General features: G+C 35.5%; 4 protein-coding genes across 6 annotated transcripts; 2 read left to right on the top strand and 2 right to left on the bottom strand.

Annotated features, from left to right (window-relative positions):
* The first annotated feature begins 344 nt into the window (after positions 1-344).
* LOC125841068 (cycloartenol-C-24-methyltransferase-like) lies at positions 345-4916 on the top strand. Its single transcript, XM_049520075.1, has 14 exons — positions 345-362; positions 462-544; positions 1483-1549; positions 2129-2202; positions 2307-2391; positions 2534-2589; positions 2888-2942; positions 3080-3127; positions 3208-3291; positions 3386-3502; positions 3583-3666; positions 3893-4018; positions 4150-4247; positions 4769-4916. Exons 2-14 carry the CDS (start codon positions 462-464, stop codon positions 4836-4838), a joined length of 1047 nt encoding a protein of 348 aa, XP_049376032.1. The 5' UTR covers positions 345-362; the 3' UTR covers positions 4839-4916.
* Positions 4917-6026: 1110 nt separating this feature from the next.
* LOC125806912 (uncharacterized) lies at positions 6027-8462 on the bottom strand. The gene is made up of 5 exons (XM_049486667.1): positions 8374-8462; positions 7940-8186; positions 7016-7395; positions 6563-6642; positions 6027-6058 (listed from the first exon to the last, which is right to left on the bottom strand). The coding sequence occupies exons 1-5, from the start codon at positions 8460-8462 to the stop codon at positions 6027-6029; spliced, it is 828 nt and encodes a 275-aa protein (XP_049342624.1).
* Positions 8463-8980: 518 nt separating this feature from the next.
* Positions 8981-15486, bottom strand: LOC125841102 (uncharacterized). 3 transcript variants are annotated; one of them, XM_049520113.1, is made up of 9 exons: positions 15402-15486; positions 13648-13808; positions 13507-13556; positions 13332-13401; positions 13139-13244; positions 12144-12210; positions 11728-11803; positions 10698-10993; positions 8981-9462 (listed from the first exon to the last, which is right to left on the bottom strand). In XM_049520113.1, the coding sequence occupies exons 2-9, from the start codon at positions 13805-13807 to the stop codon at positions 9379-9381; spliced, it is 909 nt and encodes a 302-aa protein (XP_049376070.1). In that variant the 5' UTR covers position 13808; positions 15402-15486; the 3' UTR covers positions 8981-9378. The 3 variants fall into 3 exon arrangements, with proteins under 3 accessions (XP_049376070.1, XP_049376072.1, XP_049376071.1); XM_049520115.1 differs by lacking the exon at positions 15402-15486 and adding an exon at positions 14865-14922; XM_049520114.1 differs by lacking the exon at positions 15402-15486 and adding an exon at positions 14593-14699.
* A 904-nt stretch (positions 15487-16390) lies between these two features.
* Positions 16391-22720, top strand: LOC125806868 (cytoplasmic tRNA 2-thiolation protein 2). The gene is made up of 7 exons (XM_049486624.1): positions 16391-16776; positions 19325-19673; positions 19759-19845; positions 20747-20868; positions 21050-21128; positions 21532-21929; positions 22233-22720. The coding sequence occupies exons 1-7, from the start codon at positions 16418-16420 to the stop codon at positions 22279-22281; spliced, it is 1443 nt and encodes a 480-aa protein (XP_049342581.1). The 5' UTR covers positions 16391-16417; the 3' UTR covers positions 22282-22720.
* Positions 22721-23000: the final 280 nt, after the last annotated feature.

The following is a 23000-nucleotide window of genomic DNA, read 5'->3' as shown; positions in this document are numbered from 1 at the left end:
TACTTTAAGGTTTAGTTCATAAATAGTAACAGTGTAACACCATGTTGTAAACATGTCTGTCCCGAAGTTAGTTAGCAAGTAGTAATACGTCATATTAGGTTGTGGTGTAGTGATAAAACTGCTCCATCAATCAGAGATCTCAAGTTCGAGCTTGCGTATGAAGCAAATCTTGTTGAAAGCATCACCTTCAAATGGACCTAGCAGTATAAATTTAGTTGGGTTTTCAATGCGGGCTTCGAACACCGTGGAAAAACGAGAAAAAAAAACACCTCCTGCTTATATATCGGGCCTGCCCCCAAGTTGGGAAGTCTACATAATTTCAGCTGCTGTCCAAATTTTTCTTATCTACTGCTACTGTAATTGTAATATGCTTTTTGTGCTAATTATTATTCTTGCTTTTGATTTTTGGGCGATATTTTTGTATGTAATTTGTGAAAAATGGATTTTTTTTTCTTTTTTAGATGTCAAAATCTGGAACATTGGATCTGGCTTCTGGGGTTGGTGGCAAAATAGAGAAGAAGGAAGTACTTTCAGCTGTTGAAAAGTAAATTTCTTTATTCTCATCATTTTAATCATACTTTTTATTTACTTCAAATTTAATGTTAATTTTGTTTCTGAAACTGCATTTATTTCATCATACATCTTGTTCACAAGTGTACATTTGCTTTATAAGATACTTATTGTTGCATTTTTTTAATTTTTTTTTTCAATATTTGTTTGTAAATGATATACATATCCTCCGATGGTTGGGGTGGAGTGAGTACTCCTTTATCCTTAACCACATTTGTCGGGTTCGAGTCGCCTTTGTTAGGGAAGGATTTACCCCTCAATGTGGAACTTTCCGGTGAATTCAGATTTAGTCGGGCTCCAATACCCACATTGGACACCGGGTGGGAAACAAAAGAAAAAAAAATAGGTCCTTAACTTGACCATTATGTCGTCCAACTTTGGTGTTCATGAATAAACATTTGAATTTGTATAAAGTTGAAACAATAAACACACATGTCCTACAGTGGTCTTAAACATGATACTGGGAAAGAGATACGTAGAATATACCAAAATATCTTTTGAGGTCTTAAATATGCCAATGAAAAGTTGAAATTAAAGAGTTATGAAAAAAGAAAAAAATATTTTTTTAAATGGACTAAAAAGGAAATTAAGACAAACAATTTGAAATAGAGAGAGTAGTATTTAAAGTTAAATTGAAAAAAATTGTATTTAAAAGTTAAAGTTATGTTAGGATATACATTTAACTTAAAAGAAGTTGAAATTTTGAGCCTGGAAAAGATTTTTCACTTGAAAAACTGGTTAAATTTAAAGAAATCATCTTGAATTAGTTTTTTTTCAAAATATAAATCCAATGTCTACCCAAACAATTTTTTGGAAAAAGGGAAAAAATTCTATGGACAATTTTTTTTTCATCTTAATAGGCTTATGTAGTTCCATTTTGCTCATGTAATAATGGGTTATAAATTACTTTAGGTACGAAAAATATCATGCTTGTGATGGAGAAGCGGAGGAAGAGAGGAAAGCTAACTACATTGATATGGTAAGATTTGAAGAAGATATAATCGAACAATTAAAGAACTAACACGCACAGGTTGAGCCAAAATTTTTACTAAGGGGATTTAAAACATAAGTATATCACATCTTAGATTTGAATGTACGACCTAAAGCAAACTTTTGAACCCCATTATTGATGTACTAGAATCTTTCCTTATGTCAAGGTTGTTCAACGATTTGTATATCTGCAAGAAAATGAACTCATGTTGTTAGCCCCACTTACACTGTATAATTTTCAGATGAAGGGAATTCAATTAAACCCCCTCGTGTCCATCTGACTAGGTAGTGAGTGATCTACCTTCGCTCATTGTCGGTGGGATTCTGATATTCTATTGATAGTTTAGGCCTAAGTTGCTCGGACTCTCTGAATATGTTACTGCACCGTGTCGGATCATCCAAAAATGAACTACTTTTGAAGGATCTGACACACATCTCTCTGATGATATTTTGAAGAGTCCAAGCAACATAGGTTTAAGCATATCTATTCTCTTTGTGGCTTTTATATAGGACTTCAATCATCCAAAAATTCAATAGTTAATTCACAACATATGTTCTTTGTTTACAGGTTAACAAATATTATGATCTAGCAACAAGCTTTTATGAGTATGGTTGGGGTGAATCTTTCCATTTTGCTCCTAGGTAGGTACTTTGTTCTCTTCTTTTTAAATGGCGCTTATGGTCAGAAGCCCATAATAATCAGCAAAAGTGAACTAGCAATTATCGTAGTTTCTTTCTTATAACAGATGGAAAGGGGAATCACTTCGAGAAAGTATCAAACGTCATGAACACTTTCTTGCTCTGCAATTAGGGGTAAAGCAAGGACAAAAGGTGCATTTCGTTGTTTATTTTGAGTATTATGGATTTCTTTTTGTTCTGTTATTCTTTCTCCTTTTTAATTTTTTTTCAAGTTGGTCATTCAGCTCTCGTTTAGCAAGTGCAATATGATGAAAATTTCTTGTTCCGTTGACAGATTTTGGATGTTGGTTGTGGAATTGGTGGCCCCTTAAGAGAAATCGCCAAATTTAGGTAAAGCTGTAAAGATCAGCTCTGTATATGGGATGGCTATTAGAATAATGTAAAGCATGTGTGTTTGTCTGAAAATCTAGTTGTACATTTCTGCTCAGAATGTTTATATAGTCCTGCTTCTTAGCCATTTACTGCGGGGAAGTCTCTACCTAGTAAGGAAGAGTACTTCTCCGTCTTAGTTACTTACCATCGAGGCTAAAACAGATCTACATTGCCAAATTACTCTGAAATCACTGTTAACTGTTGTATGAGTTTGTTCATTTCCAGACAGGTATCTGATATTGTTTACCTTTTATAGTGGTGCATATGTTACTGGAATCAACAACAATGAATATCAAGTAGCACGAGGAAAAGTAAGTACTTTATGTGTGCGTGTATGACCGTTTACTTCATTTGTACTCTTTTTTGATGTGTGTGCGTGTGTGGTAATTTTAGGGATGTTAGTTGTGTTTGAACTAAATTTCAATTTATTACATTGGTTGTTTTGCAGGAACTAAACCGTATTGGCGGAATTGACAACACCTGCAATTATGTGAAGGTAATGTGACTCTTCTTAAATTTTATCCTACCATCAAAAGAGTAGTGGTTTTCTCATTGCACGCTTTCTAAAATATGTAGGCAGACTTCATGAGTATGCCGTTTGCTGACGACAGTTTTGATGGAATTTTTGCCATAGAAGCTACATGTCATGCCCCAAACGTGGTACGCACTTTCAGAATACTTACTGGCACTTTCAGAATACTTGAATTTTAGAATCTATAACTGATCATTTCCACAATATGTTGTGGATGACTAGTTTGATTGCTACAAGGAAATATTCCGAGTGTTGAAGCCAGGCCAATATTTTGCTAATTATGAATGGTGTGTCACCGATTTCTTTGATCCTAATAATTCGAATCACCGTAGAATCAAGGTATCAAATCCTTTTTTAACTCAAATTTCTTATTCTCTTCACTTTTTCTGCTAACAACAAACTTTGTTCATACAAAACAGCGTGAGGTAGAGCTTGGTAATGGACTTCCTGATATCAGATCAATGGGCGAGAGCATGGAAGCTCTGAAACATGCGGGTTTTGAGGTGAGCTGCGTATCTTGTGAACCTCCGTACTTAAAAAGCTTTATTATTTGATTCTATGATCGGAAGTTAACACGTATTGTCAAGTTCTAAACCATAATATGAGTTGTGCTTCAACTCATTTCCTATAAACTTCTTAATATATCCCACTTATACAAGACTTTGTTCTTCCTTATATGATCTCCCAATAACATTTTCTTCTTTTTTGTATTTTCACTTCATGCAAAAGATTATTTGGGACAAGGATATCGCTATCGATTCTCCTCTCCCTTGGTACTTACCTCTGGATAAAAGTCATTTCTCCTTGAGTAATGTCCGTGTGACAGCGTTCGGACGCTTTTTCACCAGAAACATGGTAAGATGACATGTCTTCAACTATATGAATGCTGTTTTCCAATTATCAGTTCTTATCTGAAAGATCAATCTGTTTTACTATTAAATGTAATGATGTCAAATTTAAAATTGCCTGGATTTCATCCTGTTTAGGTCAAAATATTAGAGCGAGTTGGCCTCGCCCCTGAGGGAAGCCAAAAGGTTCAAGCCATCTTGGAGCAAAATGCAGACGCACTTGTTGAAGGTGGAAAGTAAGTGAAACCTGCTTGGTTCTTTGTCTTTCTTATTTAACTAGTAAAGAAAGTTGAACAACCTAAAAATACCATCTACTTAACGGACAGACTGATCGATGGTAGGACAACTAAACTTCTATGAAGACCTAAAATAAGTGTGTCCAAGAGAACGAAAAATAAGGTCGAGGGCCTCAGGGAAAAACGCTTTTGAAGTAACACAGTTAATGAGCAATTCTTTGACATGCAATGGCTTGTTTTCTTCTCGTCTAGTCTGAAAATCTGGCCAGTACCTTCAACATTCCATCTCGATACTGAAGCTAACGAAGTCCTTTTGGAAACTTATTTATGTTAAGTATTACTTATATCCAAACTAAGCTAAATGATAGCCAATTTAGTGCAGCTTTTGACAGTGAACTGTAATGAAGTCATTAAGCTTATGTTAACCATAAACTATACACTAGTGTTGCATTATGCAAATACTTTCTTCTATAAAAGTTTTGCGTCAGGTAGTAATCCTTTCCACAATTTGGACGATGCAGGGAAGGCATTTTCACTCCATTGTATTTTTTCTTGGCGAGGAAACCTGCTGCGATTGATCCATTAACCTAATTCCTCCTCCATCAACTACAGGTTAAGGATGTATTTTGAGCATCTCTGATATTTAAATATGCTCCACCCCCCCCTCCTAGATCGAGGCAGATTACGTACATTTTTCCTTTTCTGGCTTTGAGAATCTGAGCTGATTTTGACTTTCTTAAAAAAGAAAATGTTGAGTTCCACGAGTGCATGGATGAAGATAAAGAATGTCATGTGTTTACTTATTTTCTCCTGGAAGTAGAGGTGATTGACTAGACGAGAATCTTATCCTAATCAGAAGGGTTCTTATTCCTATTAAGCTCAAATTTTGCAAATTATGAGACAAGCATATTTACTCTTGCAAATACAATATGCACCAACATTTATCCTTAAGATACATACTTCACACGTATATTTACACATCAAAATGAATGTTGTTCCTTAATATCATGAATCATTGTGAAGAATGATCACTTAAGTTAAACTATCAGCAAGCATCAATGCTCTTACAGGCCAACAAAGAACCAAATGGACTTAATATCAATGGATCCTTTATCATTAGGGACGATTTATATGACGGAAATCAAAAGAAAATAATATTGAGAATGACCAACACATCTTGAATCAATTGGAAAATTTAGTTAAGTTGTCAGCAAAAGCTATGAATGCTCTTGTAGGCAAGCACAAGAATCAAAAATATACTAGAGACAACAAACTCATGGACAAAATGAATATAAACTGCCAAATGTTTGGTATTATAATCGACCAACATTGTCACCAAGTAAAGTGACAGGTTTAGCAAAACAACATGACGATTGCGAAAGGACGGCACTCAGTCTCATATATAGCTAAAGTAAAAACCACTCAGTGGCCCAAAGAAAGCAAGATTTCTTGGTTCACTTGCATACATAAATTCTGATCAATTTGAAGGCCAAATGGTCCTAGCTAACAAAATATTATGACATCTATTCAAGAATGGTGAAGACAATAAATCCATTACCAAAGATAATGCCAACTTTTCAAACATGTCAAAGATTCATTTCCCTGACATTACCAAAGTGCAAGAGACACAAAGCAACTCCACATTTGGCATGGATAAGTTTGGATAACAATGAGCATACCTGGTCAGAATCGGGGGATCTAAACTTCGTCTTGTAAATATTAATCATTAGAGTGGTTTTGTATCAAAATTGTCTACTCCAGATGAATAAGTAACTTGATTCACACCTGTTTCAGAGGTGTCTGCTTGTTAACTGCAGCAAAAAAAATAAAAAAATGAAAAGAAGCTGAAAATTTTGCTCAAACAATTGGAGAGAGATTTGCCTTCATATAAGTCATGGTGAATTTCCCTGTAACCAAAATGCAACAAAACTTTCATAAAGAAAAGTAAACTTGCAGATACATTTTTACTTTTTTGCAATGGTTCTATATACAATGGATGAACTCTACTGAAAAGGAAAAGGATAAGAAGTAGCAACTGAAGAGTCAAATTAATACTTCCTCCGCCTCCTTCTCATTTTATAACACGGTGTTTGACTTTAGATATTGATTGAATTTGATGAATTTCTCCCTAGTTATGTAGAATAATACTATTAGTGAAGAAATTTAAGTACTTTGAGACATCTTAAAATAAAATCATATAAATTGAGACAGAGGAAGACTGTGTGGTACAAATCTACAGCCAAAAGAAAAAGAACTGCAAAGAATATTTTCAGTTTCGACTTATAATTAGATAAAAGTTAATGCATCATGCTTACTTGCTAAATTAACCACGTAAGTATAGGGATCTGAGGAACCCCCTGCTCCTGATCTCTTCACCTTTCCTTGCCTCAGCAACCTGCAGTTTTTAAATCCTTCATAACTCTAACATGAACAGCAGGTTATAACCATTATTCCTTCCATTCTTCGAATTGTTTGATACAATCCCATTAATTATAATAATACTCCTACTGTCTCAATTTATGTAGCATAGTTGGAATTTCGAGAGTCAATCAATTATTTTTTTTTGGTCTTTTAAATATTTTAAGTTGTTAATTATTGTAATTTATAGTACTTTTTAGGTAGTGTCCAAATATATAAATTTTATTTCAAAAAACTTAGAAGTTCTATGTCTGAATTCACGTCAAAGTTTAGAAGTTTGAATCTCGAATTTGAAATTTGGTATTCAATCAAACACTAAAAGAAACATATGGAGAGAGAGAGGAGCTCACATTCTTAAGGCTTTGCTGGTGTCAGGGCTATTGCCTATCAACTGGCGAATCTTAATTTCAGAAATGGAACCATGAGACAACACCCTCAAGATGGCTTCTGCTCGGCGGCGCAGGTAAGGTGGTGCGTTCGGGTTCAACTCCTTAGTTAACTGACTGTTTCTCTTCCCGCGAATCACTCTATCAGCCGCGAGACTTTGCGCGCTGGTAATGCCACTGAAGACAGAGTCAGTGGACACACAAGATGAAGATGAAGCTGAAGCCGAAACCATAGTGGACCTACAAAACATTGTCCGAGAAGTGGTGGCCTTGGCTGGCTTGCCTGAGCTCATTTGCCGGCAATCGGAAATGAAGAAGCTCTTTGATCGTCGCTGTCTAACAACCTGCAAAAATCTCCAATGTGAATCTGAAATGCAAAGGTCTGTAACTATTTTTGACGAAAGAGTGTTTCACTTTTTGAACGTTCCAATTCAGAAAGTAAAATAGACTTGGGACAAAAATGAATCACAATATGCATCAATTTTCTCAAATTCTAAAACTCAGAAACAGAGTAATGAAGTTCAAAATTCTAAAGCATAAAGCAACAAAACAGCATAGAATTGCTACCATCTAATGCATTGAAAATTAATCCAAGTATATCATCTTATGAATATTTACTCAACCATACCTGATAACGAATTCAAATCTAACAGATCATTTTCTCAGAGACTGCAACAGAATGCATCAAACTTTCCACCAAAAGTATTTCAGTAGTTTTTATTAAGAGTTATAGCGTTCCGTTCTGTTACTATTCCTTGTAATAACTCCTATTATTCCATATTGAAATACATAGAGATTCACAAACAAACAAAAAAAAGCATTACATATTTTTTAAATGTTCTTCAATTTTCAGATTATGCAAGCTAGAACAGAGGAGTTCAACAAAACCAAAAGCACAATAGCAGCGAAAAACTGAAGATATGAAATCATCACCTTAAGGTTCACTATCTTCTCATGAAACGCGGCAATCATCTTCATGCGACGAGATTGTGATCTAGCCTCCGTGATCGAGCAACTAACAGAGGTCAAAATCGAGGAAGCTGAGGATTTGCTTTTCGAATTCAAATCCGAATCCAAAGCTGAATTCGAATTACTCAGAGCTACCTTGTGTGAAATCTCAATTATACTATTGCTTCTGAAATTCAGAACAGAAGCTGATCAGTGATCAACAACTGAAAATGCATTGAATTTTTTTTATAGTTCATTCGAGAGATTGAAGAAACAATGGCGCGATCATATTCCAATTTCTTATACTCTGTAACTGAAAATGCAAATGAAAAATTAGAATTGAATTGTTTGTTTCGAGTTCGAATTCGTCTTACTTTGGAAGAGGAGATGGAGATATGGCTGAGAGAAGGAGAAGAGCAGAAGCAACTTCACGTTCACCATTACTGGGAAATGCTTCTATCATTGTTCCTTCGAGAGAAATTTGATTTTTGTTTTTCTCTGTTTTTGAAAATGGCGCGATGATATGGGAATATTTGAATTTTTGTCTAAAGCTTTGCGGATCTATAAATCTGGGCTTTACGGTTTCGGGTATTCGGATCCAGGATGATTAATTTGGCCTTGGCCCAATAGTCACTCTATATGTCCATGGGTTAGGGCCTAATTATATGGCACAATTTGAGAGGTGAATTTTTTTATTTTGATCGTGAATTCGGCTATGAATTTTTTTTGAGATAAAATTTATATATTTTCAACCTAGGTAAAAAGTACAATAAGTCATAAACAACTAATAATTTAAAATATTTATAAGTCATGAAAAAATTATAATGATCAAGTGTTTCAGAAGCCAATTTTTATGTTATGTTATACTAAATATTCTATATACAACATTTCACTATGACATTTAAAAAACGGTGTTGTTGTAAAAATATTTGACTGTATAAGAATTTAACTTCTAAAATATCACTTAGTATTTCCTAATTTAACTTTGAAAAAAAACATTCAGTATGGTGCTCAGCAGGAATGAATAGTATAGTCATCACACTTGAGGCTAACCTACAATAACAACACATCCCAAATAATTCCATAAGCGGGATCTGGAAAGGGTGAGGTTGTTTCTGATAGGCGCTCGGCTCAAAAGAAGTGTATAGAGACAAGATAGACAAGAAAATAATGACAACAGAATAGCAAGATGCGCTTGAGGCCAACCTTATTTTAAAAAAAGGAAGCTATCATGTTATAGAAATGGTATGCATTTCCCACTAAGAAATGGCTAACCAAAATTGAACTTGCAGCCATATGCATTTTTCAGTAAGTTCAGGTAATCCTAAAGACAAAATTAGCTGCCTGTTGAATGCTATGGGGTGCAAGGGAAATCTCCTTCAGTCTACCTCCATATCAGAAATAGCTTCATTCAAGACACCCTGAAGCTCCTTCGCTCTGCGTCTTGCCAGTGCAATGCAATCCTGGAGAAATAACTAACATTTATTGTAAAAAATTGGTCAAGATATAATCTTTTGAACTAATATTTACAGAAATATTTTAGGAACCACTGCAGACTGCAGAATCTGCAGATCAATTAGGAACTACGGAATGTGAACTAAAAGATGTCTCCAAGATCAATTGCTAACTTCATGTAGAACCTGTTAACTCCCCCCTCACTCGCACACACACACTGCGAAACAACCCCCCCCCCCCCCCCCCCAAGCAGGAGTTAACAGTGGTCAGTGGCCACCTCCCCACTTTGCTCTCTTGGTAACTTGAATTCCCAACAATACAATTGGAGGTGGAGGGTTCACATCTTTAGTAGAGTACCTTTCCTTCGCCTTTAAGTCCCACCTCCCTACGGAAATGTTTATTAAGTTTCTTTCGTTTATACTAGTCATTCTCAAGAAAAGTATGATGTATCACTGCTACAAACTGAAACTCTTCCTCCTAATGATGTCCCGTTAGTGGATTTGATCACCTTTTGAAGCACATCGCCAGAAAACTACTTCAGGCCCATGGTGAGGGACCTACTTATTTAATTGAAGCTCTTCCAAATCATTATTCAGTTAACTTTTAAGGAGTACTTCAGAGGCAAAAACTATACATGAAACCCAACTGTATGCTTATTCCATCACAATCCATTATTAGTGGCTTCTCCCAATGATAAAAAAGAGAAAAAGGGTATAAAGCGCCTAAAATGGGTCAACTCCCTTATTATCAACTATTAAGTTAAAGCGGCCAAACCTACTATCAACCAGTACACAGAGAGAAGCTGGGAGATAGAGGATAAAAGCTTCCGGAACCACAACCCAAAAGCTTCCGAAATAAAACTTTGGGGGAGGGATGTTGGGAGACAGAAAAAGGAATAAATCCTCCCTTATCTATCCTACTGTATTCCCAATGAGTGACTGGAAATATCTAAGTAACAATACATAGCATTTACCATGTCATCACTTTTCTGGAAACGATCACATGGGCATAGGAAAATAGCATTATTTCTGCCATTAGGATTACTTCGTCATTTTTTTTAATCCTTTTTTTCATTAGAAGTGGGTGGAGGTGGAGGTGGGCGTGGATCTCCTTACCTTCAGTCCCATAACCCCTTTAGTTATGAACTGAGATTATTATCAAATTTGCCTTATAAAGAAAAGATTCGAAGAAGAAACCACTGCCATTAGGAAATGTAAGCATAAGGATTACGACGCAAACTAACCTGGATAACTGATGTATGGGAAAGAACTGGTCCACCTGGTTTATTAAGGGAAACAAGCTGGTAAGACGAATCCAATACCACGGTTACAATTGTTTCCATTATAGATTCTTCCTCTGCTGTAGGATCTGCGAGGATATAGTTCTTGTGAAGTATGCATGTTAAGGAGAATGGCAGAGCGTTCAATTTGAGTTTTCTTTTCTCTGTATTCACAGGCTTCTCCAATTTCAATCGGACAGTGTCCTCAGAAACAAGGACTATTCGCCCATCATCATTCAAAGAAACCACTGGAATGTTCACTGCAAGAAATCCAATTTCTTAGTAAAATTATATGATCACTGAAGAACCAACTTTTTCCAACTAATCACGTATAGCTAGCTATAAATAACTCAGTGCAGACAATATTGAACATCTAATAGGAAAAACAATGTTCCCTCATCCCAATAAAAGGGAGCAATTGACCTCGTGGGATGGTTGCGACCTTAAAAAAGAATCACTAGACTGTACCTAACATGTGCACTCGTCTTCATCCCTTCACCTCTTCCCAAGAAAGGCTTCATAGATTAAAGATTGCTCGTTTGACATATTGCTTAAACTAAGAACAGTTCATCCCCTCTTCTCTTTATTCTTCAAGACTCGCCTTCCTCTAAGGTTTATTAGATGACATATACAGGCAGAATGTTGCAGAGATTGGACAGCATTGCTCCCTTAACATACTTGCTAATTTCCCTAAGAACTTGAGTGGACAGATGGTCTTCTTTCCTTTCATCTTCTTTCTACTTGGTGAAGCTTGCATATTCCGTAGCCTGTTGATAATATAAGATATTTTCTGCCATCAAAAGAAACCACCTTCTTTTCTTACCCTCTTACACCTTTGGTATTGAAAACCTTATTTTCCAAACTTCGTTTCAACATGCAGCCCATTTCCAATCTCAAAACCAGAAATGCGATATAAAGTACAATATTGTTGTCTCCTCATGGGACAAGTAATCATTACAGGAACACTTAAAAAGCCAAGCAATAGAAAACTTACAATGCGAAAAGGCAGCAACTGCAGATAGTAATGCAGTGTCAAACAGGGCACCGTCAGCATCCAAACAGTATATGTCCTGTAAATATTATATGTCATAGGAATAAATACCAACAACTTAGCCTACGATCTAAAAGCATTGTATTAGCATAAAATGAAGAAATAAAGGTGGGGAAGATTTAAAGATCAATGATAAATAAGTGAAAAACATATTGTTCAAATCAACATGTTGACGGACAGCATTGCAGAGTAACATATTTAAAAAATGGTAACCTAGAAACGACAAGGATTTCCATTGTTTTATATTCTGGCAATTTAACTCTTCAATTAATGTACAATTGCGGAACAAGATTTTCCTTTCCCTACCGAGCATGGAAAAAATGCAAGAAGACGAGATTTTCATATTCATTACCACTTACCAGGTAGGCCATCCAAGCAGCTTTTCCTCCAACCAAACACAACTCTTTTAAGTCAATCATGCCAGAACTGCAAACATTTCAATTGTTCATTAAGGAGATTGTACAGGCAACTAATCAGAAAGTGAAGAAAAAACAAATATGAAGAAGATATAGTTGAAATGTGTGATTATCTCGCCCAAAGCTTAAGCATTTAGAAAGAGCACAATTGAATTTACTTAATTAATGTCTTCAAGAGGAAGGACATGACTACAATTGGAAGGGAAAACAAAGCTATGAAGCTAACAATCAAAGTATCTCTCTCTTACTTCTACCCTAAGGTTCAACAACAGAAAAGTTAGACTTTCTCAACAACCAGAGATACTTCTTGGTAGATAGATTTTCATAGGAGGGGTATTAGCAGGGATGATTAAGTACCAAATACTAAACAGAGCGAATGGATTTAGATCTTTCATATGGCAGACCGCCAACTAGTGGGATTGAGGCATGGTTGATTGAATGACGATTAAGTTCCAAAACCTTCTGGGGAGAGCAAGGATTCATGCAAGGTTTTTCTCATGGGAGATAGCAGAAGAAGAATACTCTCCCTTGTAACATAAAGTTCTTCCAGAAATTCTGGTTATCTAGTAGTACTGTCACAGTAGCCAGAGAGAAGAAACCTTCACTCCTGCAACGTAAAGTTCTTTCATTTATCAATAAGTAGTAAACCTCACAAACTCTGGAAACACGGACAAGATGCATGAAGCAGGAGTATTTTCCTGATTAGGTTGTGATGTTTGCTGCGAGATCATAAGTGGTCTTGTTGGACCTTAAATATAACTTGCGGTGTTGTATTAGATTATCAGAGATTCAGAAAATTATAAAAACAAAACAGTAACTACCATATGGCATGGTCAGTATAAACATTTCAGCATAAAGAATTAGATGACAATGAATACTTAAGACTCCAAGTTTGGAGCATCTGCAAGCTATCTATTGTTAGTTTAGTTATTACATACCTCAAGATAGTGTCTGACAGCTGCTTTGAAATTACAGATGCTGCTTCCGCAGGCCTACCGGGCCGAACCAGGGGAGAACAAATAGGAGGCATGTGGAATTCGATAGCTGCAATCACAATAGAAACATATATGTATAACCAGAAACTATATGGGCAATAAAATAATAAGAGTTAAGAAATGAGAGGTTTTTTACCTATGGATCCCTCATCTGGACATTCCACTGTTGGTGTCATGACTTCCATTTTGATGGCAGCCAGCATCGTCTGGGATTGATGCAAGATAACCAATCAACTCAGAAGTAATTCGAGTGAAGAATGGAAGCTCATATACAATTGATAAGAAGCAATTCATTCAAAGGAAACACTTACAGTGGAGCCAATCTTCGCCAGTGCGGATCCATCGGCAGATGCAACAGCACCTGCAGTGAAAACATAGATGTAAGTTTGGACAACTCCTGAGAAAAGATAATATAATAACAACTGATCAGTTGAAATGATGATTAGCCAAACCAAGTGCAAGTGTTGTATCTCTAGCACTTCCAAGCTTTCGGGCATCAGGTCGGACAGATTTAAGAAGATGATGTTCGTGATAGCGCAAAGGAAAAAGACGTCTAAATGCATCCACCTCCATCTCTGAAGACAAGTCACTTGAGCCATTGGCAGCAGCCATTCTATAGAATTCAGATGTCTTGGTAATTAGTCTTACCAACTAGTGATTTTCCAACCATAGGAATGCAAGAAATCCTAAATTCAAGTGAGATGCATTACCCTAATGCCCTTCTGTTCAGCGAGAATTAAGGTTCTGACCTTCACAAATTATAATAAAACAAGCAAGACATACATAAATGGTTGGTCAATATATAAAGAAAATGGAAAAGGGGAAGCACTGCCAAAACCTCAACCCAATGTAGTAGTCCCTTTTATAACTCGCTGGAAAATTATTTGTTTGTTCAGTTATCAGATTCATAGCTTAATCTTTAAAAACTTACACAGGCCATGTCACACCATCATCACACATTTAGTAACACAGTCATAATGTTCATCTACTTGACAGATTTGAAGTCCGAAATATATGGACTTATAAGATATTAAAAGACTATTAATGGCAACATAATAAAAGAGATCTTTCAGGCAATGACAAGAATGATTAGATCATTATTTTTCCATAACAGAAAACAATTGATCAATCCAATTTTAGTAATGAAACGATATAATTGAACCTGATACATATTTCCATAGAGCCAAATTATCCATAAACATCAGTAAGATTGAATATTTCCTCATTCTACGCTCATAATGTAATGATAGTATCATGTTCTCTTTTGCTCTTCTCAGAATTCAGGACATTAATCTTTCAAGTTTCCAACCTTAGATCATTACATGCAGTTTATAGTACATGCTTAGATGCAGAAGAATTTAGACAACTACATAAGAAACACAACGACAACAACATACCCATTGTAGTCCCACAAAGTGAGGTCGAAGGAGGGTAGACTATACGCAGACCTTACCCCTACATAAGAAACATAAAATATATTTTTTCCAACAGCTGTGATCAAACACACATATCAGTTCAGATTTCAGACAGAGTTGTAAGGACATTTTCACATCACCACGTAACAATTTGACAGTCTACTAGGTACCTGATATGTGTAGCTAAATAAAAGAGGAGTATTGCCGTAAAATTGTATAACTACATCAAGCTTAATACGTCCGACACCAAGTACCCGACCAGTTTGGAATTGAACTATAGTTGATTGACTGATTAAAAGAGGTTGATATAAGAGATAAGTGTTTCCAATAAGTTCTCTGAAAGACAGTTTCAGAGGCACAATGTACATTGAGCTAAAACAAATAATATTTCAGCACAAAGTTTGAAAATTTCAGCAAATACACAACTATAATTTACTTCTGAAGCCAAAAAAAGGTAACTTTCAGAAAGAAAAACAAAACGGTCCCAAAAAAATCAAGACATGAATGTAATGTAAGCTCATATTATATCAAGATGACATGAAGAACGCCTTTAAATGCTCAAAAAATAACTAATCTATATTGATGCTCATTGAAGTGAAATACTGAAAATTTAAAGCCAAAAGCATTCATTTTTTTTTCTTTTTCCTATCATCGGCTCTGCAATCAGAGACCATTAGGCGCAAGGTGGCCCGAACAACACAGTTATATAAAAAAAGTATTTTTCACTATACTTCTTCCAGAAAACAAAAAAAATGTACAAAATAAATTCTCGAGGAAGACGAGAAACTTACTGAAATTGGTGGCGGAAGACACGACCGAGGTGGCAGTCCGGCGGAGTGGAGGCGGGAGGTTTTGCTTTTTTCGACCGGGAGGGAGAAGAAAATAGCAGAGCACTATTTTATAATTTGAATAAATAAATGAGAAAAAAAAGTTGTCCCAATTATAATGCTATGATTATAATTTTACCTATTAAAATTATACCAATAGTATATTTTATTAGATTAATATATAGTGACTGACTGAGATTCAACATCTATATCACAAATTTTAAAAATATTCATTTTATTCTTAATTTTTCCAGTCAAATAATGTTACCTAAATTGAAATAAAAAAATAGTTACTTGTTAGATTTTCAATTTAAATTCAACCGTCATTTAAAAATAGTCAACTGTTAACTGATTTTTAATGCAAAACTAATATTTTTTATAAGTAAAATTCTTAGCTAAAACACACACACAAATATTATGAAGACAAATCTTAGAATTAAAATCTCACTAATTCATTAGAATTTATGGTCAAAATCTTAACAATTGTTTATAACTTATAGCTAAGACAAATTTTACTTAATATGAAAAGAAATTCTATATCACAGCAAAAATTTGGTCGAAACTCGAAAGAGCCAACGACTTCCTCGCTAGTAGATTGACACATTCTACCCTTTTTTCTTCTCCTTTTAGGGTTTATTCGAAAGAGAATTTGATTTCCTTTTTCTTTTGGACTTATTTTGTCTAAGTGAAAAACTAATATTTTCTTTAAAAAATTGATTTTTTCAATAGCAAGCTGCGAGCTAGTGACACCTAATCTTGATCGCGAAAACTTCCAAATTCATGTGAAATAGATATTATTGTTTTTGTTTTAACAAGAGCAAAATTTAAATAATAGCACTGAAAGATCCTATTTGCCTATTTGTGCAAATCACACCTACATATTATTAAGAACATAACCAAAAATTGGACCACTCTATACTGGCCCAACATATAAATGTTACAAAACTCTCTCTTCAATACACTTTACTTTCTAGCCAAAAATGGCGTGCAACTCAGGACCTTGCCAGTCCGGCTGTTACAGAGATGACTCTTCCGTCGGAGCAGAAGAATCGCCGCCGCTAACTAAGAAAACCGAAGTTTCAAACGAAGTTGTCAACAGTAGAAGGAGCACCGAACATTTGGATGATGGAATATGTCTCAAATGTAAGGTTAACAGAACCATCGCCGCCGCCGCCGCTGACGGCGGTGGTGATTTTGGTGGAGGAGATGGAGGAAGGTTCTGTGCAGATTGCTTCCGCAGTAATCTATTTGGAAAGTTCAGACTTGCTGTCACTGCTAATGCTATGGTTTCGCCCTCGGATAACGTCCTTGTTGCCTTCTCTGGCGGTACTTGTTCCAGGTTCATCTCACGTATTCATCGTCCTCTGTAAATTGCTTAGTTGTATTGTTAATTTCCAAAGCCGTTTGGTTTCTGATATCATATGTAGGGTTCAGGGTTTAACGATTCTGTTAAATGTAGTTTCCTACTGATTTTTGGTCCTAATTCGTCAGTTTATTTGTTTGATATGTGCTGGTGGTGTAGAAAAGACTCTCTCTTTGGTCTGGTTAGTTCAGTGAAAGAAATAATCTATCAACGCCTTAACCTCAAACAAGTTGGGGTAGATGATATGAATTGTTTATATATGCTCCTTTTAAATTTTATCAGTCTCTATGTATTCTGTTTATTTGGCTCTATTTAATTCTAAAGATAATTCCTAAGAACAGTAAACATCTGGCATGTTCCGTAGTTTGAAATGTTTCCATGCAATAATATAGTTCTCAAAGTTTGGACCTTTATCAAGCACATGTTGGAACTTTTGTAAGAAGCGTGTGATCATTGAGCTTTCACCTTGCTAACTAAGTTAAGCGTGTAATCATCCAGCTAATCCTGCTAACTAATTTTTAGAGATTAGCCTCAATTAACAGGGATATGCCTTTGGGTTGCGAACCTTCATAGATAAGGACCAAATTCTTAGTCGTACTTCCAGAAAAGCCGTTCCTGGATATCCATCCAATATTTGCGTTAGAGACAAAAACTTCATATTCTTAGGTCTTGAGCTCACAGGTTGTCTCTGTAAAGTTCTTAGCTTGTCTAAATCTGTCTCATATGCAGTGTATTATTTGGGCTTTAATGCATTATTTGGGTTCCTCAAGTGTTCCCTGCCCTTGTCCTATTGTTTCTGTTGATTGTTATCCTTTTATGTTGTATTGTAATCGAGATTGAGTAAGCAACGAATATCTGAAGTTTGAAGTTTACTAAATTTGTTAATAAACTAGAACATCTTGCAGCATCTTGAAATTCCCCTTCCCTTTTCTGATAGATCTTAAATTCAGGTTATGCAATTGGTGCACACACATATGCATGTGTGAGTGGGTTTATCTGTATAGCATGTTGCATTTTCTCTATATTGATGCAACACCAAAGTGAGTCAACAATGGTGTCTATCGTAGCTGTTAGTTAAGTCAGACCTGCTGCTTGTGATGTGACTTAAAAGAAATGTGGAGTACTAATGCTAGTCTTGGGTCTCATTATAAAAAAACTAATGCTTGTCTTGTTTAAAAGGTATGTGTTACCATGCTCAGGGGCGAATTTATGTACTAATTTTGGGTCACCCGAACCCGTGGTCATCCGACTAAACTCGATATATTACTTCTATAATTATTAAAGAATATATTAAATTAAAACTTGTTGAACCCGTTCTCAAAATGGCTGGATGGTTCACTGGTACCACTGCAAGATTTCAACTAACAGGTCGCAGGTTCGATCCCAGGCAGCTCCAATTCGCTTCAATTTATTTTTATTAACTAAAAACACATTTTTCATTAAAAAAAAAAAAAAAAAAAAGCTAAATTCTGAAAGTTTAAAAGTCAAAAGACTTCAAAAGTTTCCTTCCCACACACTTTCCAAGTTCCAACAATATTTTTCCTCTCTTCAAATTTGTTTTCTATTTTCCACACAAAGAAGAAGTTTCAAGTCTCCAACTTCAAGTCAAGAATTTAGATAAATCATCATTGTCAAAGTTTAAGGTAATTTTAGTTTATGATTTCTCTTTTTAATAAACAAACTAACAAGATAAATAATATATATATATATATATATATATCACTTTAATTTTAGGGTTTTCATATAAAAAAATCTTGTCATTACTTATAATAGGAAATCATCAATAGCTAAAGAATTGACTATCTCAAACTTACATATTTTGCGAATGTAACTTGTAAGGAATGTGTTTCATATTATATTATCAATTTTGAAGGGTGTGATTCCTTTTTTTTTAATGTGAAAGGGGTGTGATTCCCTTTTTTTTTTATGTGAAAGGGGTGTGATTCCCTTTTTTTTTTTTAAATGTGAAAAGGGTGTGATTCCTCTTCTTTCTATGAATATGTGATTTCGAATGCAAAAGAGGCATAAGTCCTCTTTTTATTATGAATGTGTGATTTTCTTATTGTTAAATGTGAAAGGGGTGTGATTTCTCTATTTTAGTTAGATTTGCAAAGATTGTGATTCCTCTATTTTATTTGAACTTTCAAGGGTGTGATTCCCTTATTTTTTATTGTGAAAGATATGCGATTCTCTTATTTTATTTTAAATTTGCTAGTTAAATTTGTGACTAATTAAGTTGAATAGCATTGGTGAAGAATTTTTGAATGGATGTTTAGTTTGTAAGATAGAGCGGAAGATATTTGAAAATGTAAGTAATGATGCTATTATAAATCGTTTTCAAAATATGAAGTCTCGTCGAGTACAATTGTAAACTGATGATATTTTTTGTGGTAATGTAATTTTTATGTATTGCTCGCTTAGTTATTGTTATTATAATTTTTTTAATATTATCTTTAAAGCAATGGTGCACCCGTTTTCTTAAAATCCTGGATTCGCCTCTGACCATGCTGTTTGTATCTTGTAGGGTAGCTCTGCAATTTACACATGAGATGCAAAGCAAAGCTCAGAAGAACTATGATGCCAGTAGAGATAGAGCATTACCAGTTTTTGGTGTTGGGGTTGCTTTTATTGATGAAAAAGCCATTTCTGCTATCTCATCTGATAACCTTGACAGAGCCGTTGAGGAGATGAAACTTATTGTGTCAGATTTGGCTCCACCTGTGAAACAATTCCATGTCGTTCCAACAGAGGCTATTTATTCACTGAAAGCTGGTGATGCAAAAGATAGACTGAATGAATTAATAAACACTGTTAATGATGTCACAGGAAAAGAAGATTTGTTGGAGCATTTTCGCATGCTCTCCTTGCAAAAGGTTTGGCAACTTTACATAATCACGATCTGGACCTTTATAGGAAAAAGCATAGATCTGTATTTATATATTTTGCTTTATTATGCAGATAGCTATAGAGAATGGATATACCAAAATTCTACTTGGAACGTGTACATCAAGAATAGCTTGTCATGTACTTGAAGCAACTGTCAAGGTAGGTTCAATGAACCACTCACTCTCTTCTTTTGCTAAAAAACTGAAAGTGTTTATCCACATGGATGAATGATGAAGAAAGTTTGTCCTCTGGCAAACTGAAAAAAGTGAAACTTTGGACTTCAATTTGACAAGAGCCAGATGGAAATATAAGAGATCAGTGGAAGTGTGAAGTGCCAAAATTTGGCCCCCATCCCCTTCCATATCGATGAAAAGATCAAAAACTAAAAAAATGTGATTATCCATGATTCATGCAGAAGAGGGTTTATTTTGAACAAAAAATAATTAAGCGTGTTGCTTATATATTCAATACTTTGAGTTCTTTTTATAACCGAGAAATCCCTGAGGGTGGCACACGGTTCGGAGCTCTGTGGATGATGGGCCCTCCCCTCTGCCCGTCACTGAAGTACCAGGCTTTTGTCTGCATTAGGGTTTGAACCTGTGCCGTACGCCTAACCCACACACCACAAGCTACACTCTTTAACTTTCACCAAAGTCCTGGGGGATAATACTTTGAGATTGCACAACAAAAATACTTTTATATGCAGCAATGGTTATGTATATATACATGAGGTTCATGTTCCATATTCCTTTCTGGTCATCTTCCTTGAATTAAGCGAAATGCTCATAGCCTCATACACAGTCATGATCTGTTTGGTGTGGATTGTTTTATCTGATTTGATCTCTATTTTTAGTTACTCATTTTATTGATCATAATCCATGTTAGTTATTGTATAAAAGATCAACTTTTTAGAGCTAGTTAATAAATATCTACACTAGTCACCTATATAGAATTCAATGTCATCTCTCATACTTCAGTTACCTACTTGAACATAAGAGTGATGAACAAAATCTGATAGAGAGAACTCTCTAATGTGCAAAAGGTTTTGGTTTTTCTCCAGGGTAGAGGTTACTCTTTAGCGGCTGATATCCAGTATGTTGATGCAAGGTGGAAGATACCTGTGGTTCTTCCCCTCCGCGATTGTCCTATTCATGAGTTGAACATGCTTTGCAGCCTCGACAGGTTCGATGCACTTGAAATCTGAGATTTAAAACAAAATTTAGTTCTGGTTTAGTATTTTGATATCTTATTTTTATCACAATCTCGTGTACTTTGTGAATTTGATTATTTCATTTCTTTTTGCCCTTTCCTTGTGTCAAAACCATTACTTCATGGTGGGGTTCGGCATACTTTGCCAGGGCAGTTTGAAGACTGTAGAAGTTTTTAATGGAACTTGTGCTGGTATCAATGGCCTGATATCCTCATTTGTAAAATTGTTGCAGGTAAAAGCAGATTAACTGTATTGGTTTAATTTAAGTTGAGGTGGTCCCATGTACAGTGGAAGTGGCATTTAATACGTGGAGAAGACTGTTAAAAGGATCCTTTAGATATTAAAAATTGGAATATTATAATATAACAATTGCACACAGCAGCTGAAATATATTCAGCCTGCCAAGAAAACATGTTTTTAAAACTTGAATTTCAAGGTTAATGTTGTGGTGATTGCTGGTTACACTAACAAGAAAGAACAACATTAGGGGAAAGAAATTACTTTATTAAAGAGCTCCTAACTAATCATTTTGAAAATTGCCTTTATTCAGTTATCCTATATGTTTAGTTGTTCTAGTCATGAATATTGCAACTTGCTTTGCACATGAAAAATTCAAAGTAACTTTTGTGTTTCAGGAGGAAAACCCTTCCCGGGAAAGCACAATCATGAGAACAGCTGGAAAGTTGACACCTTTTCATTTCAACAGAATGCCAGAGGACAATGACTATAATGGTCAGGTGGCATCTCGAAGGAGGCAAAAGAAATACAACCTTAAAACTAAAGATGCTCTTCCCCCCGAATCATTCTGTCCTATTTGCAACAGTCCTCTAAAAATATCCAGTTTTGGAACTTCAATTAATTTTGACAATGGGAAAACTAATCCTAATGGGATTGGGGCTGCATGCTGTGCAAGCTGTCAGTTTCAGGTTCTTCCCAATGACCCCTCATCTCTGGAGCACTTCATTTCTCTCTTGCCACCATCAATGGTTTCCCAAGCAGGCGATGGGGATCGTTTAAGTCAGAGACAGCTAAGGTATGAAATTCTATTTCCTTAAGCACATGATACATTTTGATCTGCCACATTAGCCTTGGAAAACCATTTTATAGCCGCAGAGGGCTTGAATTTACGAATGCAGTTTGATATCCTGTGTTTTCTCCTTTTGGGCTGCCCCAGAGTTCAACATTTCAACTTTAGAGATGTTTTTGGAACTAGTTCGCAATTTTGTATTAATGAAAGCTTTATCACCGTTTCTCACCCCTGTTTAAAACTTAAGACACTTGATCTTTACGTCGTGCTCTCTCCTTGGACATAAAAGTTTAATCACGTTGTTTTCAGGGAGCAAATAGAAGACTGCTTGCTCTCGGACAATGAAGATGGAATATGATCCTGCTGATTCGTTTTGCAAAACAGCCAACTGCTTGCTGCATTGATATGCAAATCTTGTTTTGACCACAATACACTACTAGGTAAGCTACACTATAGTTTCTTCCTAGTTCCCATGAGCAGCAGGAGAAAATAGAAAGACGTACTTAAGCGTCTTACCTATTATGCTGCTGAGGTTCCTATATCTCAATACACTATATTATGGCTGATGTCTGGGGTATGTTTGGTTGTTCAATCTGTTTTATAAGTGTGGTACACTGTTACAGAAACCCGATTACTCTATGTTGACGATTCACGCGTTTCAAATTTTTCTCCCTTCTCAGTCATCAATATAAGAATTCAATTTATGAAACACAGTTTATACATTACATTTTATTCAATACAGTGATCACACTCTTCATAGAGGAGAAGAGGGAAATTTATTACTTGTTCTAGACTCAGACACCTATTTTCACACATGCTATACTGAAAGCAATTCTGTTTTATTTATGGATGGTTGATGAAGCTAGAAGAGACCATCAGAATTATAACATGAAAATAACTATTTTGTCTCTCTTTTTCCTTTTAATTTGAGATCGTTCGTTGGGAACTAAGTGACAACTTCAAGGTCTGAATCCGCCTGTACATCTACAACCACACTCGCAGTCATCACATGCACATACAATGTCAACGTTCAACAATCGACGATTACGAGGCATAACATTATTCCCAGAGTGAAAA

The sequence above is a fragment of the Solanum verrucosum genome, unplaced genomic scaffold, assembly GCF_900185275.1.
Source record: "Solanum verrucosum unplaced genomic scaffold, falcon-dt-bn FXZP01000196.1, whole genome shotgun sequence".
In the NCBI taxonomy this organism is placed as follows: Eukaryota; Viridiplantae; Streptophyta; class Magnoliopsida; order Solanales; family Solanaceae; genus Solanum; species Solanum verrucosum.
The sequence above is the reverse complement of the archived record's forward strand: the minus strand, read 5'-3'. Positions and strand labels throughout refer to the sequence as shown.

Excerpts from the sequence above, each read along its gene's own strand:
- LOC125841068 (XM_049520075.1), top strand. The coding sequence starts at position 462 with ATGTCAAAATCTGGAACATTGGATCTGGCTTCTGGGGTTGGTGGCAAA. Across the intron at positions 3,503-3,582 it reads CGAATCACCGTAGAATCAAG|CGTGAGGTAGAGCTTGGTAA; the intron begins GTATCAAATCCT and ends CATACAAAACAG. Across the intron at positions 3,667-3,892 it reads TGAAACATGCGGGTTTTGAG|ATTATTTGGGACAAGGATAT; the intron begins GTGAGCTGCGTA and ends TTCATGCAAAAG.
- LOC125806912 (XM_049486667.1), bottom strand. The coding sequence starts at position 8,462 with ATGATAGAAGCATTTCCCAGTAATGGTGAACGTGAAGTTGCTTCTGCT. Across the intron at positions 6,643-7,015 it reads ACCAGCAAAGCCTTAAGAAT|GTTGCTGAGGCAAGGAAAGG; the intron begins GTGAGCTCCTCT and ends TAAAAACTGCAG. Across the intron at positions 6,059-6,562 it reads TTACGTGGTTAATTTAGCAA|TTAACAAGCAGACACCTCTG; the intron begins GTAAGCATGATG and ends TTTTTGCTGCAG.
- LOC125841102 (XM_049520113.1), bottom strand. The coding sequence starts at position 13,807 with ATGGCTGCTGCCAATGGCTCAAGTGACTTGTCTTCAGAGATGGAGGTG. Across the intron at positions 13,557-13,647 it reads AGATACAACACTTGCACTTG|GTGCTGTTGCATCTGCCGAT; the intron begins GTTTGGCTAATC and ends TTTTCACTGCAG. Across the intron at positions 11,804-12,143 it reads CTGCTTGGATGGCCTACCTG|GACATATACTGTTTGGATGC; the intron begins GTAAGTGGTAAT and ends TAATATTTACAG.
- LOC125806868 (XM_049486624.1), top strand. The coding sequence starts at position 16,418 with ATGGCGTGCAACTCAGGACCTTGCCAGTCCGGCTGTTACAGAGATGAC. Across the intron at positions 19,846-20,746 it reads TACTTGAAGCAACTGTCAAG|GGTAGAGGTTACTCTTTAGC; the intron begins GTAGGTTCAATG and ends GTTTTTCTCCAG. Across the intron at positions 20,869-21,049 it reads ATGCTTTGCAGCCTCGACAG|TTTGAAGACTGTAGAAGTTT; the intron begins GTTCGATGCACT and ends TTGCCAGGGCAG.